The sequence below is a fragment of the Odocoileus virginianus genome, chromosome 9 (genome assembly GCF_023699985.2).
Source record: "Odocoileus virginianus isolate 20LAN1187 ecotype Illinois chromosome 9, Ovbor_1.2, whole genome shotgun sequence".
In the NCBI taxonomy this organism is placed as follows: domain Eukaryota; kingdom Metazoa; phylum Chordata; class Mammalia; order Artiodactyla; family Cervidae; genus Odocoileus; species Odocoileus virginianus.
In genome coordinates, this window is record NC_069682.1 from 41,558,687 (window position 1) to 41,577,743 (window position 19,057).

Consider the following 19,057-nt stretch of genomic DNA (forward strand, 5'->3'; position numbering starts at 1 on the left):
AACCCGGAACGTGGGGTCACTCCTTATCCATTGGCGGGAACCCCAGGTGAGGAAGGTGCAGGGCGGGGGCTCGCCCAGCTCTGACCAGGGCTGTGCAAACCCGGGGCTCTACGGTCCGCCACTCCTGCAGGGGAGCTTTGTGCAGGACTTGACGTAATGATGATTTATTTTTTTCATTTTTCTAAATTCTCTGCAATAAACGAGTTTCTTTTACAATCAGAAAGCAGTGACTCTTAAAATTGAAAATAAAGAGTAAACCACGAAAACCACTGATGGCACCAATATAAAACTGTTTCTAATATCAAGCGACAAGGCTTGTGGAACTTTCCAGAGCTGGCACTGAGGTCTACACAGCCCCCTCCTGCTGGTCCCCACGTCCCCCACCTCTGAGCGGTTGTCATGATGGCGTCCACCACCTCGATGATGCGGTGTAGGGCTGAGTCCGTGCCGATGGTCATGTCGGTGCCACAGAAATCGTTGTCGATGGAGCCCACCATCCCTACCACGTTGAGGTGCCCGTGCTTCTGCACCTGCTCTGTGGTGATCTTGCCTGTGTGGGGACAAGCCGCAGGCCCGGGATGACTTGGGGAAGTGCGTGCTCCTACACGCATCTCCCACCCACCGCGTCAAGTCCACGGGACCTAACCCTGCGTGCTGACAGACGTAAAAGCCAGATGGAGGTGGAGGGACACAGCGGGGAGCAGTCTCCTGACACACAGACAGGAGCACCAACCCAGGAACAGAAGCTGGAGGAGGGAAGAAGCGCACACAGAGACGGGTGGAAAAGATGCGACTTCTGTCTGACGTCTGTCTGAATATGGCGGGTCACCATGCCAGACCGTCCTCAAGGATATGGTACAACTGGTACCCTGACTCCTGACAGGCCTGAGGGGCCCCATTATTTGGTAGATGTACTTGGCGCTCTCAGGAAAGACCACCAGGGTTGGTAGAGCTGCTTAAATGGGACCACAAAGGTCAAGGTCAAGGTCAAGGCAGGGGCAGCGATGTTCCCCCCACCCAAGTCACCTCCATGCCCACCTGCCTCACAGCAGACATGGTGCAGAAGCATCACGAGGCCCTTGGTGCCGGCCTGAGAGCCACCCTCCATTCCCCAGACAGACTTCACGGAACATGTGGGTTGTCACTTTAGTTCAAGCTTACACCTTTCACAAGGTTGCTATTATTTACTTCAGTTGGCTTCCTCTGGTCATATTTTAAATTAAATTGGAATTATATAAAAACACATTTAAAAGATAAAAATCACAGGATATACAGGATTCTCGAAAATCCTTTCCTACACAGCTTCGGAAGGGATAAAGGACCAAGTCTTGTACCACGGCTGGAGGGACCCCAAGGGAGCTGGCGGGGGCAGCCGCAGGCATGTGACGGCTGGTGTGAGCGGGGCCACACTCATGGCCAGGTGGCTTCATCTTGAGCCCCTGACCCTCCTCTCTAAAGTGGGGATTGGCACAGAAGCTCTGGATGGTTGTCCCAAGCAGGCACAAAACCACCAGGGTCAAAGTGGAGCCATGCCTGGCACGTAGGATGTTGGAATAAACGTTATTCTTATAATCACTTTTGTTATTATCTGAGCCACAAATCTGAGTCCTGAGGTGGCGGCTTTGAGGTCTGCAGCACCGCCAGCAACAAACACCTGTGGTGTTCATGGGGCAGGATATCAGTGGTGGGAGCACTCTGACGGGGAGGGGTGGGCAGCAGAGACGCACCGTCTCGGGCCAGCTCTCCCAGCAGCCCGCTCCACTCTGTCTGGAAGATGTGGGCCCCGGTGAGGCTGCCGTCCCCGCCAATCACACACAGGCTGGTGATGCCCAGCTGAACCAAGTTACACGCGGCCTTCAGGCGGCCTTCCCGAGAACGGAAGTCCTTGCAGCGGGCACTGCCGATGATGGTCCCTCCCTGGAAGAGAAAAAAACCTGTTTATCTGTCTCTTCCCAACTGCACAGACCCCTGAACACGTGCGTGCTGGGAATAAACACAGGACTTGGCGTAGATTTCTCGCCGTTCGTCTTTTCAGTTGATCAACCGTGGAAATTTGGAGTCTTTCCATTTTTAGCTCCAAACTGGAATTCAATGGCTAAACGCAGGCCCACTCCCACGGCGGACACAGTAGGGCAGGAAAACAAGGACACAGCCATCAGCTAAACGCATGGAGCAGAGAGAAGTCCACAAGAGGATGACAGCCATCCCATGGGGAGGGGGACCCCGCACACTCTCTGAGCCTAAGGCGGGCCAGGGCCGGTCACAAGCCACGGCCAGAGAAACCCCGTGTCCAGCAGCCCCAGGTAACACGGCTCCCCTTCTTAGTCGGGCTCACCACAAGTGCCAGCGAAATAGAAATCTGAGTTCTGGCCATTCCCCACAGGAGCAACCAGAAAATTACTGCTTAGGGACACAATATCCAGAAGAAAGGACTGCTTGGCTCTAAATAATACCTGCCCTCAAAAAAATCCAGGGGTAACTTATCAAAAATAATTAAAAACAGGGCAAACTGTCAAAAAAATATGAGCTACATACAGTTTACAATGTTAAAACACATGAGGAATGGCTCAATATGGCAAATTATCAGAGATGAGAAGATAAAAATGACAATGAGGTATCAGCTCAGAGAAATGGAAAAGGACACTATCAAAAATCCACAGAAGTACACTGTGGGGGTAAGAACAGTGGACCCTTTAATGATGCTGGTGGATGTAGCTGGTGCCAGCAATATGGAAGTGCATTTAGAAGGCATTAATATAAACAAACAGCTACCCTGTGATCTGGCTGTTCCACTCATAAGAGCATATGAGGAGAAAACCAGACTCGGGAGAAAACCATGCACCCAGGCAGGCACGGGAGCAGTTTTACAACAGCAAAGACATGGGAATAAATAAACTGTGCCCAGATGAATGGATAAAAGCAAGTGATATATGTACACAATGGAATATGACTCAGCCATGAAAAAGAACAAAAGCATGCCATTTGCAGGAGGATGTACAGTCTCAGGATAATCATACTAAGTGAAGTAAGAATCAGAAAGACAAAACTCCAAGATACCACGACCTAGTGGAATCTAAAAATGGTGACAAATGAACTCCTTCAGAAAGCAGAACCAGCCTCACAGACTTAGATACCTATGGTTATCAAGAGGGAATGGTGGTGGGCAGGGAGAAACTAGCAGGTTGAGGTTATTTGATAAATAATGGTGTGTATATATTAATAAAAAAACCCAACTGGATAGCGCAGGAACCCTAAAAAACACTCAGTAATAACTGATATGGGAAGAGAACGAGAAAAACATATATATATATATATATGACTAAGTGCAAGTGAATCAAGTGGCTGTACACCTAAAAAACAAAACCACACAACATGGTAAATCACCTATATACTCCCATTCAAAACAAACAGTAAAAGAAGAAAGAAATGCTGGCTCTGTCCCCCTTGGGCCTTGGTGACCAGGGCTAGGGTCACACCCCTGGAGCTGGAACACTTGGGCCCCCAGGCCAGACCGTCCTGGGCCGAGGGAGCAGGAGGACGTGCCGGCCCACGAGCCCTCCCTGATGGACCCTCTGCACGAGCCAGTCTTGGATGTGGGGGGCGGTCCCTCCTGCAGAGTCCAGGCCTCCTGCCCCCACGGGAAGGGGCGGCCTCAGGGCTGCAGGAGCTCTGGACAGTCACCTGGGCTCCATGGCTCTGCTGGTGGGGTTCCCACCTCCAGCCTCCTTCCTGAGAGCCCCCTCACCCACGGATGACAGCACCCTCCCCAGACTGCTGCTGCAGGAATGCGGAGGTGTTCAGTTGACAAAGGGTAAGGGGGAGAAGTCAGGAGACACAAGCCCTGGGTGTTTCCTCTGACACGTCCACTCTAAGGGACGACCAGGAACAGGACTTTCCCTAAGGTCCGCTTCCCGAGAAACCAGAGCTGGGCATGGAGAAATGCTGCCGCCTTGTGACCGCTGTTTGTAACAACACCTTGAAAATAGGCGTTGCTGGCGTCTTCATGATCAAGAGTCATTGGGGCTGGAAATGAGACCTTTGCTTAATATATTTCCTGGAGAAAATCATCAGAAAAGATCACAACAGGGCCAGCTTCCAATAAGCCAATAAGCTGTTGCTGCTAAATCGCTTCAGTTGTGTCCGACTCTGTGCGACCCCATAGATGGTAGCCCACCAGGCTCCCCCGTCCCTGGGATTCTCCAGGGAAGAACACTGGAGTGGGTTGCCATTTCCTTCTCCTGGAGAAGGAGAAGAAAGCCAGTGATACTTACCCAAATAAAAAGAGCATGGTAAGATACTCCACATCACTGATTATTAGAGAAATGCAAATGAAAACTACTGAGGTACCATTCACACCTTTCAGGACTGCCATCATCAAAAAGATCTACAGAGAATAAATGTTGCAGAGGGCCTGGGGGATGGGGGTCTGCCTACACTCTTGGTGGGGTGTAAGCAGGTGCAGCCACTATGGAGAGCATTGTGGACATTTCTGAAGAAATGAGAAACAGAGTTCCCGTGTGATATGGCAATCCCGCACCTAGGTGTATTTGGAGAAAAAACAATAATTCACAAAGAGACACACACCCGATTTTCATTGCGGCAACCTAAATATCCATCTACAGAGGAATGGATAAAGATGTGGTACATAAATACAATGGAATATAGTCAGCCATAAGAAGCAATGAAATAATGTGATTTGCAGACAAGTGGATGGACCGAGAGATTGCATTACAGGGTGAGGTCAGGAAGAGAAAAACACATACAGTATTGCTTATACAAGGAATCTAGAAAAATGATACAGATGAACTTATTTGCAAGGCAAAAATAGTAAGAGGTGTGCTGAACAAACATGATTACGGTGAGGGAGAGGGAGATCAACTGGGAGTTGACCCATATACACTACTGATACCATGTTTAAAATAACTGCTAAGAACCTCCCGTATAACACAGAGAACTCTACTCAGGTGGCCTGAATGGGAAGGAAACCCAAAAAACAGGGCGTCCATGCATACATATTGGAACTGATTCACTTTGCACAGCAGAAACACAACATTGTAGAACAACTGTATGCCAATAAAAATTCTAAAAAACTCAAGACAAGTCACAGATTAATATTAACACATACATTTCAAAAGATCAAACCGCAAGTAAAACACTTTTCATGAAGTCCATTCTTTCCACGTAATCTCCTTATTTCTTAATTGACTTGGAGCCTTCACTGAGCTGCATTGTTCCTGGAATTTATTGGGCATGACATATTCGGGCAGGCTTCTTCTCAACTCTATGTAAGAGCTGTTTCGCCTGCAGTTCTAATTACCTCATCGTTGCACATGCCAAGGAAGTCAGCCCTGAGTCAGGGGAGATGCTGTGTCCCCGCTAAAGCCACAGCCCTCGGAGGCTGCTGGTCAGGGGCCTTCCCAGGCCACAGTCACTGATGCCAAACGGTGCCCCAAACCCAACAGGCAAAGAGACTCACCACTAAACATGCAGCACCAACAAACCAAAACTGTCTCAACACTGATCTGCTCTAAAAAAGAAAAGATCCCCCACAAGTACCACTAGCCATCAATCACAACTTGTTCTTGCAAGAATAATTCCTCAGTGTGCAAAGCTTTTTTTAAAAAAAATTAAATGGAAACTTAAGAATGTATTCTTTCCATGATGCCAGGCAGCACATTCACCTGTTTTAGGTGCTCCTGGAATACAAGCAGGAAAGGTTTCAGACCAGAGAGAACTCAAAGAACCGAGCCAGACAAGCGCAGCACATACCACTTGCAGGATGCTGGAGACGCTCTCCCAGTCGGCTTCCACAATGTTGCTGCCGCCATCCACCATGCCCTGGTAGCCCTGAGGAGGGAAGGACAGCATTACGAACAGGTTCAACCGAGTTGATACATTAACTGACCCATGTGTGATGTAAAACAGAAACACCAGGGACAATGGAGCCGAATTTCTACGAGCCCGAAGCTCAGGAGCCAGCGTGACACGAGTTATAGGGATGGTGCTAATGCTCTTCCCAGGCGCAGAACTGTGAGAGAGCCCCTCAAATGTCATCTCCAGTAACGAGAATGTCTGCCCAGACTAATCCAGGGTGCTGCAGAGACAGAAGCATTCTGCCTGTGGTCCACTGGCTCCGGAGAGATTGAAAAGGGATGGAATGACCCCAGCACCATTGGTGATTCCACACAAACTTGCTGAGAACACTGGTGTCAACCACACCAAGTACAGGAACACATCCACTCGGTAACCTGGGAGGGCCTCCCATCCGCCGGGTGACCCGCAACTCTCCAGGCACAAACAGGGTCTGAAGGCATAGCTGATGCCACCCACCCCCATCCGCCTCACCTTGGGGCTGGTGCCGGCTCACGACCCCGAGCAAGACCCTGAGCGGGTCTGGACAGCCATGAACATTTGGCCGGAAGACCAGAGACAGTGACCTTTCAACTCTAAACGCAGCCCATTTTCCCCACAGAATATATAAGATCAACAATGACGAAATGTTCACTTGCATCTCTGTCTACGTGACTCACTTTGCAGGGCATTTTACCCCTGAAAAGATAAAGGTATTGGCTGTTTAGGAAAGTTTATAACAATTATTGTTGTGGATTTCTATCCCCTGGAGAAGGGAATGGCAATCCACTCTAATATTTGTGCCTGGAGAATTCCACGGACAGAGGAGCCTGTGGGCCACAGTCCATGGGGTTGCAAAGAGTTGGACACGACTGAGCGACTAACACTTTCATTTCACTAGAGACAGTATAATTACATACATTATATATAGCACATTATATATCAATATTGTACATAAATACATATACACCTGCACATATGTGTCTAGTCTAGGGTTACACACATGACGATGCTTCCTCAGCCTCAGGACAGGCTGGGACAGGGGTACCCACAGCCCTGCCTTCACGCTGAAGAAGTGGCATTTACTCCAGACACATCTCGGGTCAACTCCAAGGATCACTTTTATCTTTTTGTCCCTATCTCCCTTCTTTCTTTCTGGAAACCACAGAGGGTGCACATTTTTAGCCTGCTCCATTGAAAGCCCTGAGCCCAGTGCAGCTGTCACCCTGGAAGGCGAAGGTGATAAGCTTGAGTGTGATGCGATCCAGGCCTCCTCGAGGAGAGGGAGTGCTTATCAGAGGTGCTATTTCAGTTGTATCCTGGTATGTCAGCTACCTGAGGCAGGCGCTGCCCTGCAGGGCACCCTGCTGCTCCAGGAATGGACGAAAAACCAGGCCCTCTCCCCTTCTAAGGGACTCCAGGGAGCTTGTTTCCACAGAATATTAAAAACAGAGGACAGACTGGCAGCTAGCAGATGGTGGATCATAGACAGCAGGTGATGGGAAAGCTAGGTAGGAGGTAATTGATACGTGATGGATGAGAGAGGTTGGTAAAAGGCTATGGTTTGGTTTTTCCAGTAGTCATGTACGGATGTGAGAGCTGGACCATAAAGAAGGCTGAGCACTGAAGAACTGATGCTTTCTAACTGGTGCTGGAGAAGACTCTTGAGAGTCCCTTGGACTGCAAGGAGATCTAACCAGTCAATCCTAAAGGAAATCAGTCCTGAATATTCATTGGAAGGACTGATGCTGAAGCTGAAGCTCCAACACTTTGGTGGTGTACTGCTGAAAACTGCCCTGTTGGGAGCTGATGATTTCTGAGAATTTAAATACGGATTTAATTTAAAAAAAAAAAAAAAAAATCTGCAAATCCTTCCGCTCCTAGAGTAAGAACATGGAAAACTGTTCTACAGACCATAACACTTATTCTGAGACGTAAGATGTTCTCCAGAAAGGGTTTGGTTATTTTGTGCAGCCTAGATACACACAATAAAGAAAGTGACTAAGGAATAGGGGATGAGCTTGCCAGTGCTGCTCTCCAAACCTCTCATTGCGCCCATGGGCTGGGCCATAGGAAGTGACTCACCCTGTTAACTGCAAACTTGTTAGGCCCGTGGAACATCTGAAGAAGAACTACCTAATGTGGTTTTAAATTATCCTTTGCTAACATGGAAGATGTTACTGAGACAGAAAGACTAGTTTTACACAGATGTTACTGTAATTTATCAGTTCTGATGAGCTTTTTCAAGTCTCCTTACAAGGTTGAATACTTATTCCAACGTAACCAAAGCCCAAAATATTTTCTAAAATTCTCTTTTGGAATCTGCCTTTCTGAGCCAGTTCTATGACTCACACAAGAAAAACAAACCATAAAACCTTTGAAGCTCGCTTAGTTTTGGACCAAAAGTAACACCATATCGTTGGTGCTGGTCATGATGATCCAGGAGACCCTCAGCTGTCTGATCCAGTCCAACACCAGTCATGTCCGAGGCTCTGAAGCCACCTTAACTCCCTGTCAGATCAGTTTGAACAAAACAGGCACAGTCTCCCAGCTGGTTATGGAGAAGATGGTGCCACACATAGGGGTATTTTTAAGCATCTGTTAAATCTGTTCTAATAGTGCAAGAGCTGATCACCTGGGTGGTTTTCTCTTAAATCTCATGAGTGCTATATAAAGACCCAGAGTGAAATTCCAATCTTGGGCTATGACAAAGTTGGCTTTTAAAAAAATTATTTTTTGGTCATGCCTGTATGCTTGTCAGGTTTTGGTTCTCTGACCAGGGCTTGAACCTGTGTCCCCTGCAGTGGAAGTGCAGAGTCCTACCCACTGGACTGCTAGGGAAGTCCCTAAAAATGTCTTTTTAATTTATCTTATTTTCTGGAAGGTATAATTTCTTTGGTGTGGGAATGGTATCACTTGTGTTTGCATAAGCCCAAACTCAAATTTTAGACATTTACTATATAGAGTCCTTTGTGTATCGATTGCACCTTAATAAAACTTAAAAAAAAAGATATTTGCAATAATTATACAAATTGAAGACAAAGATGAAAGTGAAGGAAAGTTACTGGTATTTTAACTCTACCTGGTGGCAATTTGGCCTTCATTTTTCTGACTACTCTTAAAGAGAAGACATCTAATAGTCTCTTCTACTTATAGTCCACTGAATTAGCTGACTTCTTTTATACAGAAGATTAGAGACCAATTCTGCACTGAAGCCAGGTAAGATGCTCTGCTCCGTTCAGGCTAGGCTATTTCTTTTCTAAAATAAAAGTGTCGCATGGGTCCTCATGTCTTCTAAACTTGGCAGTGCTTTTCCTAAATCCTGGATTCTTTGGGGAGCAACACGGTTTGAATGGCAAGCCTTTCAAGGACCAGAGGAAACAACTGCTAAAAAGCTTACCGGTCTTCAGAAGTATTTCCTAGATACTGTAACCACATACATTCAGTGGCTTCTCCAGGGGTCCCAAGCAAACACGCATGTTTGTTTCCCACAGAATAAAGTTTTCCCAAGTCAATTCATTGTTAATAAAGCTTCTCGTGTATTGCATTTGAGAGCCAGCACACAGGTCGGCTCTGAACTGCTCAAGGGCCAGCAAGTCCATGGTGCTGGACCAGCTGTGGGTACCGGAGAGGCAGGTGGGCACAGCTCTCCACATGGACGGCTTTTGAGGTGTAGGAATGATGGTTCTATTCATCCACAGGAGAGTCAGTGCCGAACCTGAGACCACACATTCACTCCCCACACCCAGGCCCAGGGCCTGCGAGGCCCAACCAGGTCCTAAAGGCACGGACACTCCAGTCCAGAGGACCAGCCGTCACTCCTGCTTGCTGACTTCATGGCTTCAGGGAAAACGCCCTTGGCTTTGTCCTCAGTGAGATGTGATCAACTCCAAAATTCTCAGCAGCTTGGAACACGACAGTCACGGCACAGCCCTGCACTTTGCGCTTTTGAAACCTGATAATAAACTGACGTGATTTATTGAGCCCTCTGGTGTTATTAGATTTCTAAGCCAAAGCTCATAATACACAGTTCCTGGTAAACCAAAAGTCATAGCAAGATAAAGCCAGCCTTCTTAGCTCAGTGACTTATGTGATTAATTAGTGATATCAGCGGGTGGGGCGGAGGCAGGGGGGAGACATGATCATTTTTGCAACTTGAGCACCAAAATGAGAGTTAGCCCTCAATGGTCTGAGGCCGTGGGAGTGATGCCGACAGCGTGGGGGTCAAGCCAGGTCACACACGAAGGATTCTGCTCGAGCCTGGTGGGGAGCAGCGTGTGGTTACAGAGGTGCCCCTCATGGCTCAGAAGAATCTGCCTGCCGATGCAGAACACTTGAGTTCAATCCCTGGATCGGGAAGATCCCCTGGAGGAGGGCATGGCTACCCACTCCAGTATTCTTGCCTGGAGAGTCCCATAGACAGAGGAGCCTGGTGGGCTACAGTCCATGGGGTCGCAAAGAGTCAGACACGACCGACCGACTAACACTTTCATGCTCAGGGCTGTGATGGGTCACTACTACAGGTGGGCACAAGTCAGCCTCCTGCCAAGAAGGTTTCCCGCTGCGTCCCCCAGGTCACCGGCCTGCTGTGAATTAACTTACGGAGCTGGACCGGTTGACCTGGCGTGGGGCACGTTGGCCGAAGGGCCAGGCAGCACTGCCTCCCTCTCAGCCACCCGGCAAAGCTTCTGCCTACCTCCCAGCACCACTGGGGCTGTTTTTAGTTAGTGGTTAAAGAGTTCTGTCTTTAAGGAAGTTAAAATGCAGAAACAGGAAGTGTAAAAATCTCAAGGAGATGCGACAATGGGACTCTGGTCATCTCCTGGGCCTTCACGGAACTGTTGAGGGGGCAGGCAGAGGCAGTGACCATGGGTGAGAGAAAAGGATCAGCATGTCCCCAAAGCAGACCTAACCTGCTCTCTGTGCGGGCGGCGGCGTCACCATCTGCCGTGCCCACACGGCCTGGGGCCACAGGACACCTGCGCAGCCACCTGTGTCCCCCTCCCTCCAGCTTCGAATCCCCTTTGGGGTGAGCCCCCCACTACAGAGCAGAGCCTGGGCTTCTGGGCAGGTCAGCCCGCTCTGTCCCCCGGGGAAAGTGAGCTTTGTCGCTGTTTGGTCACAACATGACAATTGTAACTTGAAAAACTGTGAAAGTGGACAGTTCATCATATCCAAGAAGAAAATAAAGTGTCAAATGGAGGTGAGGAAGGGAGACAGGGCTCCACTAAAGCTTGTTCATGTTCCTACAACATCCGGCTGGAATGCTCAGGTCCCAGGTGAGTGCAGGTCAGACTCCAAGTTGGTCTGAGGGGCCCCAAGCTCCGGTGAGAAGGCCATTCACTGGACCTCCTCTGACGGCCGATGAGACAAGAACATTAACTCCTGGTCTGGCTCCGATGTCACTGTTCTTTTATAGTTCAAAGTCCTGACTCACCTAAAGCACTTAGAATGTATTGTCTGTAATAATAAGATCAGCCGCTTAAAGTGAAGCTCCACTTCCAGCTTGTCTTCAATGTGTGAAGGATGATGGGTGAACCCTGATATTCACAAATGCTGGGCTTGAGCAGGGCAAGCTGCTAAGAGTTCCTTTAAAGAGGAAGACTTTTGCGTTAGTCATAGTTAAAGAGATATAACCAGAATGGTGACTTTTTTTAATCTTCGGTAAAGTGTTAGTCCCTCAGTCATGTCTGACTCCTTGTGACCTTGTGGATTATAGCCCTCCAGGCTCCTCTGCCCATCTCCTCTGGGACTCTCCAGGCAAGAATACAGGAGGGGATAGCCATTTCCTTTCTCAGGGGATCTTCCTGACCCAGGGATTGAACCAGGGTCTCCTGAATTGCAGGCTGATTCTTTACCATCTGAGCCACCAGGAAATCTTTGGGAAAAGTGAAAGTCACTCAGTCATGTCCTACTCTTTGCAACACCATGGATTATAGAGTCCATGGAATTCTCCAGGCCAGAATACTGCAGTGAGTAGCCTTTCCCTTCTCCAGGGGATCTTCCCAACCCAGGGATCGAACCCAGGTCTCCTGCATTGCATTTGGATTCTTTACCAGCTGAGCCACAAGGGAAGCCCAAGAATACTGGAGTGGGTAGCCTATCCCTTCTCCAGCAGGTCTTCCCGACCCAGGAATTGAACCAGGGTCTCCTGCGTTGCAGGCAAATTCTTAACCAACTAAGCTTATCAGGGAAGCCATCTTCAAGAAAATGAGCATCTCGTTTTGAGCTCGTATATTAAATGAAACACAACTAGACCATTTCCACAGCCAAAACCAGAGCAGCAGGCAACATACGGACTCTCCCCACTCCACTTCTTATCCACCTAGATCTGGGACGGTCTACCCTGAGCAAAAGGCATGTGATGCACTTGCCCTCACTGCCTCCAAGAAGCTGAAGGCACCTGTATGCTTCTAAGGAAAAGTCCTATCTTAAGACGGAAAAAACACAAACAAATCTACAGCGGGCTAGGTGGAGAGAATGGGTTAATCCACACCCCGCCCCATCCCTCCCGGAAGGCGCCCAAGGGCTGGCATGCACCACACGTAGACTCGTCCCAGATTTACAACAAGCCCGGTGTCAGCCAGACAGAACACGTCTGTGCCAGACCCTCAGCAGAAATACCAGTGTTTTCTGATCAATACACTTCCCACATGCTTTTTGTCCAAGAAAAAGCCAAAGCACCTTCATTTCAATAATTGTTCCAGACCTGTTTAAACTGTTTTGATGTTGGCAACCTTCAAAGTTCCAGCTAAACTTAGAAACTCAACTAGGGATGAAAAAATGTGTTGGGTAAGTTACCAAATGATGCTTTAAAAAACAAACTCATTCTCTAAATTTGAGCCCCACTGGGTATAGGACGGTGGTCCCCAACCAGGAGACAACTGCTGACTTCTGGAGACATTTCTGGTTGTCACTACTATGGACTGGGGGTGGTCCTGGCTTCTGGGGGGCTGAGGCAGGGATGCTCTAACCACCATACACAGCCCAGCTATGCTCCCCACACCTGGATCCTGCAGGTGCCAACAGTGCTACAGCCAGAAGGAGGCATGTCTGTCAGGATGTGACCCAGAGACATGGATGTCCACAGTCCTGAGATGGTCCACGGGGAGGCTAGTCATCCAAGCCCCCGATTCTGCACCTGGCCACAACCAGCAGAGTCAGCAGCACCTGGAACATGATGACCCCTGCCTGGTTTATGCTGTAAGTCCTTCCAAGCACAGGTGATAGACGAGGAAATGGGTCCAGAAGGTGAGCATGTGGATCTCCCGTCACTCAGCTACAGACGTGGGCCCTCAACCGCTCCCCCTGGCCTGCAGGTCAGAGACGTGCGGGACTCAGAAGTTGAGGTTTTCAGCAGCAGCACGAATGTCCAGGTCACCTGGCACCGTGGACAGCGTGAACAGGCCTCACCTGCATCCTGGGACAGTCATGCTAGGCGGTGGGCACTGTCACAGGCAGCCCCATCAAGGACTGCTGCCCAAATGAACTCAGGCAAACCTGGGAGATTTTTGGATTTCAGAATTACAGGTGCAGGGTCCTCATACCTGCAGTGAGGGATGACTGAATTCAGGGGGATGGTACTGATACCATTCATGCCCAGGCCCTGGATCAAGGCCGAATGAGAACTCCCATCTCAAGTGGGCCCTGAGGGGAAGCTGACCCCAAAGACTCCCTTCCACAGTGGTGGAAAGAACAGGCCCCATTCACCAGAATCGCTCTCCTTTTGGGGTGGGGGAGGGGTGTCGTGACAAGCACGGCATCACCTCCAAAGAGGTCATTTCGGTTCAACTGCACACTCCTATTTCTATTTCTTTTTCCTTCCAGGATGTAAGACCCTCAAGTTCTGGTCATTCGTCGCGCCGACTTCGAAAGGTGGCACTCAGCTAGACACCGAGATGCCCATAAAGTGATTATTGTGAGAATCAAAGTCACCGGTGCAGCTCTGCCCGGGGTTCTCTCTGATTTCTTCCTGACCGAGGAACTGCAGAATGCCCTGTTCCTGTGAAGGGGGTCTGTTCAGACTCAGGAGGCCTTGTGGCCCTCCCAAGGGAGGGCGGGACACCGAGCTCCTGGGGGCCCACCACGCCCCCGCGCCCCCTCACCCCCACCCAGAGAGGTAATGAAGAGCTCGGCCCAATGGCGTCAGCAGGAGGACCCCGTTACTCATGAGGAACTCGGCTTCTGGCTGTTGAGACTCCTCCAGAGAGACCCAACACATTCTTTGAAGGAAGCCCGGGTGTGTGGAGGCTTGGGACACCTGATGTGCCTCAATTCCTTCATTAAGCAAAGTGCAAAGTCTGGTGGGTGAACATCTGGATACACCAAAATATCCCCGGAATACAGATGCAGCCGCAGAACACGGTGCCAATTAGAAACAAACACACAAAAAAAACCCTCAGCCTGAGAAGGGCGACTTCAAGTTGACCAGTTACAGTGTGGGTTCCAGGATCCACAGACACCCTCTCCTCACCATCCCACAGTCACACCAGACCCAGGTGCGGCCCCTGGCTGAAGGCAGGGCGTCACTGGCCCTCAGCATCCTGCGGATGCGGGATGTTGAGCAGCGACCCTGGCTCAGGAGATGCCCCTCATCCTAGGAGGACCCAAAACCATCTCCAAGGCAACAAAGCCTGAGGGTGAGACACACCCCCATCACTGCTTTGCTGTGCATGCCAGCTCCTGTCCCAGCCCCGCCAGTGACTGAGAAGTGACACAGAGGAAGTGTACCGCCCACAACCCCTCAGGTTCTTCAATGAAGTAACTCAACTGACTTCCCTCACCTCTCAGCAAGGCGGTCTTAAAGGTCCCAGGAGGGACAGAACTGCACCCCCACCACCACCCCCACAAAGAGGGGAAACAAGGAGGGCAGCTGGCCAGGCAATCAAAGCCTTCCTGGGGAACATGCTGGAACCGGAAGCTGGAGGACTGTTCATCTCCAGTGAGTCTGAAACATTACTACGCGTAACAGAAAAGCCAGATCTGAGAGGGCTGCACCCCTAGGACACCTTTAACCCAGGTATTCATGCATCAGGAACTCCTATCAGCCCAGGCTGCAGGGCACACACTCTAAGTTCTAAGGCACACAACCCCGCCCCAAGGCAAAATAAAACAAAAGGGCAGTGGGAGGGAGCCGGAACAAAGGAACACTTTGGTAGGACCCATAAGAGAACCATCCCTTTGAACCTGGCCAGATGCTGTCTCTTGGGATCACAGAAATGATGCAAAGTATAGAGCAGCTTCAAATATTAATCTAGGGCTTGCTGTGTTAGGAAAGCTGAAAAATGGGTGGGGATCTATATGTATTTTGGTGGCATAAGAAATGCGGTAAGTGATGAGACATCAGGTTGATGGAATTTTACAGACATAGAAAATTGTTACACATAGTGGCAGATAAAACATACAGTACACAAAATATATTTGCAATGATGTAATAATGTAAATATTTCCTTCCAGTCTTTAACATATATAATACTAGGAGAAATCAGTATAAAATGCTAACAGTGATTTGGGAAGAATTAAGCAATTTTAAAAAACCATTCTCTAATTTTCATTTTTAGAAAGCTTTATTATATTTTATGAATTTAAAAACTAATGATGTTATTTTTTCTAATAGTTGTTGAAATAAACCATGTGGTCGAAGCTACACGGGTGCCTTCCCGACAAACACAACTTACTTCTAAGCTGCTCCTACTGCTGCTGCTGCTAAGTCGCTCCAGCCGTGTCTGACTCTAGCGACCCCATGGACTACAGCCCACCAGGTTCCTCCGTCCATGGGATTTTCCAGGCAAGAGCACTGGAGTGGATTGCCATTGCCTTCTCCGACTTCTAAGCTTCCAGGACCTCAAAAGCAGGATAATCAACCATCCCTGCTGTTTGCTTTCAGGTGCTCCATTTTGCAGTTAAGGTATAAACAGACACTAGGGAGGTAGCCTGGGTTTTTCATCTATGATGAAAAGTTCAAAGAGGCTGCTCTCTCCCATTTACCTTAATGTTTATTCACATTCAGGCTGCATTTTCAGTGAATATATCTATAGGGATGGGAAGTACAAATAAATACGACCAGCTTGAGATCCTTAGTCTACTAAGTTGATGTCAAAATGGCATTTTGAGCCCTGTTTCATTTATTTATTAGGAGCCCTGCTCCCTAAGACAAATCTCACAGATGGGCATCTAGACCAGGGGGTGTGACCCCAGCGTCCCCAGGAGGCTCTCCTGGTACCTGGGCTCCCCTGCTGGTACCCTGTGTGCCCGTCACCCCTTGCCTGGGGTCGGCAGCCCCGGGCAGGCATGAGGCCCGCAGAGAAAGTGGGAAGAGACGTGACACTGACCTCATAGATGAAGTACACCTTGGCGCCCACATATATCCCCATGCGCACGACGGCCCGGACAGCAGCGTTCATGCCTGCAGAGGAAGGCACAGTAGTTACTGATGAGGCCCTAGTTAACTAACCGTGACGGTGGGAAAACCATGCACCCTCTTGGAAGCCTCGTCCTGTGAACAGCGGTCCCGACGTGAAGCCCCCAGGACTAGTGCAGGGAGCGGGGGACAGGAGTACAGAGACTAGTGAGTCACAGGCTGGACCGCAGGAAGCATCACAACTGAGCCAGGAAGTTTGTTTAGAATTTCTCTGCAAACACACTCGGGACACACATGACCTCAATCTGGTATGAATCTGCAGGTGATTCCATGCAATTGCAGAACAACAGACAGGAGAGATGCTTTCTTATAGGTAGCCAAATTCAAAGAAAACGAGACTGAAGAGGCCCATTGGTCTGGGGAGGAGATGAAACACTGTCACCCACTGCTAATGTTAAAGAATAAAATTTTAATCACAAATTTAACACAAATCACACAATCCTATTAAAAGGAAAAAAAGTGAAGCCACTCAGTCATGTCCAACTCTTTGGTACCCCGTGGACTGTAGCTAACTAGGCTCCTCCATCCATGGGATTCTCCAGGCAAGAATACTGGAGTGGGTTGCCATTTCCTTCTCCAGGGAATCTTCCCGACCCAGGGATCAAATCCAGGTCTCCCACATTGCAAGCAGACGCTTTAACCAATGAACCAAAGCTCAAGTTAAACCATATACTATAAGTAATACCTAATCAAGATAAAATCTAGGCCGTTTTCCATATTTCCCCAGAACCTTAAAGGAAATTAAAAGTACAAAGTATCCTTGCATAAAACTGCTACACCCCATTTGGATGGCATCATCAACTCAATGGACATGAGTTTGAGCAAACTACAGGAGATAGTGAAGGACAGGAAGTCTGGTGTGTTGCAGTCCATGGGGTCACAAACAGTCAGACATGACTTAGCAACTGAACAACAAAACCACATTCTGTTTTCCACTGAAGCCCCGTTTCTGGGCAGCCATCTGTGAAATGGACCATAATCTAGACCTACATGAACAGGACAGGATTTTGTGTCTCCTCACCCCAGGTGATGAGTGAAGCCATCAGGAGGATAGTGAGAAGGGAGGACCATTCCTCTCTGAAAGGAGGGAGCCCTGAAAGGGAGTCTCGGAAAACTCATAGCCCCTGGGCCCCCAAAGGTCTCAATCTATATCCTTCGTAAATTTAAATTTCAGGGACAAACATCCAGACTAAAGGTGTTGGAGAAGGTGGACCATAAAGTAAATGGTGCTATAGGTAAACAAAGCAACAAATGAAGGCACCTGGGATCCCAGGAATACACTCCACAGACAAGGAGACTAAGTTTGTATATATTTGGAGGGTAAACTGGCTCAGAAGATGATTACAAACTTTCAAATTTCTTTGAACCAAGTCTGGAAATGTGGGTTAAGACTGCTGCCTCTGAAAGGTGACAATTTTTAAAGGTTACCAGGTTTGTGGAGCTGAAAAAGCTGGAAATAAATCCATGTTAAACAAATAAATGCATGTTAAACAAATAAATCCACATTAAATAAATAAATGCACGCTAAACGTGGCTGTCCCACTGCTCCCAGATGGGCGCTCACACCCGCCCATCTCACCACAGCCTCGGGCCTCGACCCCACGGACAAACGCGCCTCCTTGTGCCCTCCCCACAGACCCTGTGATTCCAGAACTTCATTCTGTGGCCCTGGAATCGAGAGCCTGACCGCCAAACACTGGGGCCCCACCAGCCCTTCATTACCAGGATGCCAGCACGAATGACACGGACTCCTGCCCGCCCCCCACTGCTGTCACTTCTGAAGACTTCTTGATGCTGGTGGCGGGTGTTCTAAAGGCAGGAATGAAGAGGACATAGGAGATTTTAAAACATGCAAGTGGGGAAGACGGGGCAGCAGGAATGGCAAGTAGCAGACTGTCAGAGGCGACTCTAGGGGACCCCCATGTGAAATAACAAGCTGTGATGACCCCCACCCGAGAGGCCTGACCACCTTCATGCTAGCCCCACGGCCTGAGTTCCTCCCCTGCCCCGTGGGGCTGACCCGGACTCACCTGGGAACCCAACCTGTCCCCTCGGGGCTGGTCCCCTCAGCCTGCAGCAGGCCCCGTGAGGCAGGGTCTGGGGAGGGTCCTAAGCACCCATTTCTAGCAAGATCCTGGGAGAGGAAGTCCTGGCATCTGAGAGGCATCAGAGAGCCCAGCCCCCAGGGCTTTTATTCGAGGGCAGTTAGAGTAATCTGCTGCAAGGCAGACTTTTCCCAGCAGCCCCGGGGGCCCCTTCTGACTGGGCCCTGAGCGGAGCCATCCTGCTTGGGGCTCAGTGATGACCAGGGCTGAGTGCTCTGCACACCTGGGCGGATGTGCCCACAAAGCCCTGGGGACCTGGTCCTCCTGGGAGCCCAGAGTCAGCCCGAGTGAATAAATTAATAGCCGAGGGAACAAAACGAGTAAAAGGCAAAGCTGGCGTGTAAGCCCGACTCTTCCCCTTATTGTAACTTAAAAACCATTATACTAATAACTGCCTCGAGAAGGAAGGAAACTTAGAGGGAAAAACGCCCAGTGGGCCCAGTTTCTTGTGTAAATGTTTGTGGAGAGGCTGCCTGTCCGCTTGAACTTGGGGCCCACAGGGCAGAGCTGCTGCCTGGCACTGGCCCCGCAGGTGGGTGCCTTCCAGAAAGTGCCCAGAGGACAGAAACAGAGGGCAACAGGAAAGGCCAGTTTCCACCAGCCGTCTCTGTGACACACGAGTGGGGTCCAGGCTGGGTTTGGTGTCTGAGGTCTCCTGGGTAAGCAGCCCCAGGTTCCAGGG

General features: G+C 49.4%; 1 protein-coding gene across 5 annotated transcripts in view; it reads right to left on the reverse strand.

The window, feature by feature from the left end:
* PFKP (phosphofructokinase, platelet) overlaps nucleotides 1–19,057 on the reverse strand; it is a 48,139-nt gene that overhangs the window by 22,552 nt on the left and 6,530 nt on the right. For all 5 annotated transcript variants that reach the window (XM_070472274.1, XM_070472273.1, XM_070472272.1 and 2 more), the window contains exons 2-5: nucleotides 16,182–16,255; nucleotides 5,770–5,847; nucleotides 1,728–1,917; nucleotides 385–550 (exon numbers count right to left, since the gene is read on the reverse strand). In XM_070472274.1, coding sequence (XP_070328375.1) covers nucleotides 385–550; nucleotides 1,728–1,917; nucleotides 5,770–5,847; nucleotides 16,182–16,255 — 508 coding nt within the window. The remainder of the gene's footprint in view (nucleotides 1–384; nucleotides 551–1,727; nucleotides 1,918–5,769; nucleotides 5,848–16,181; nucleotides 16,256–19,057) is intronic.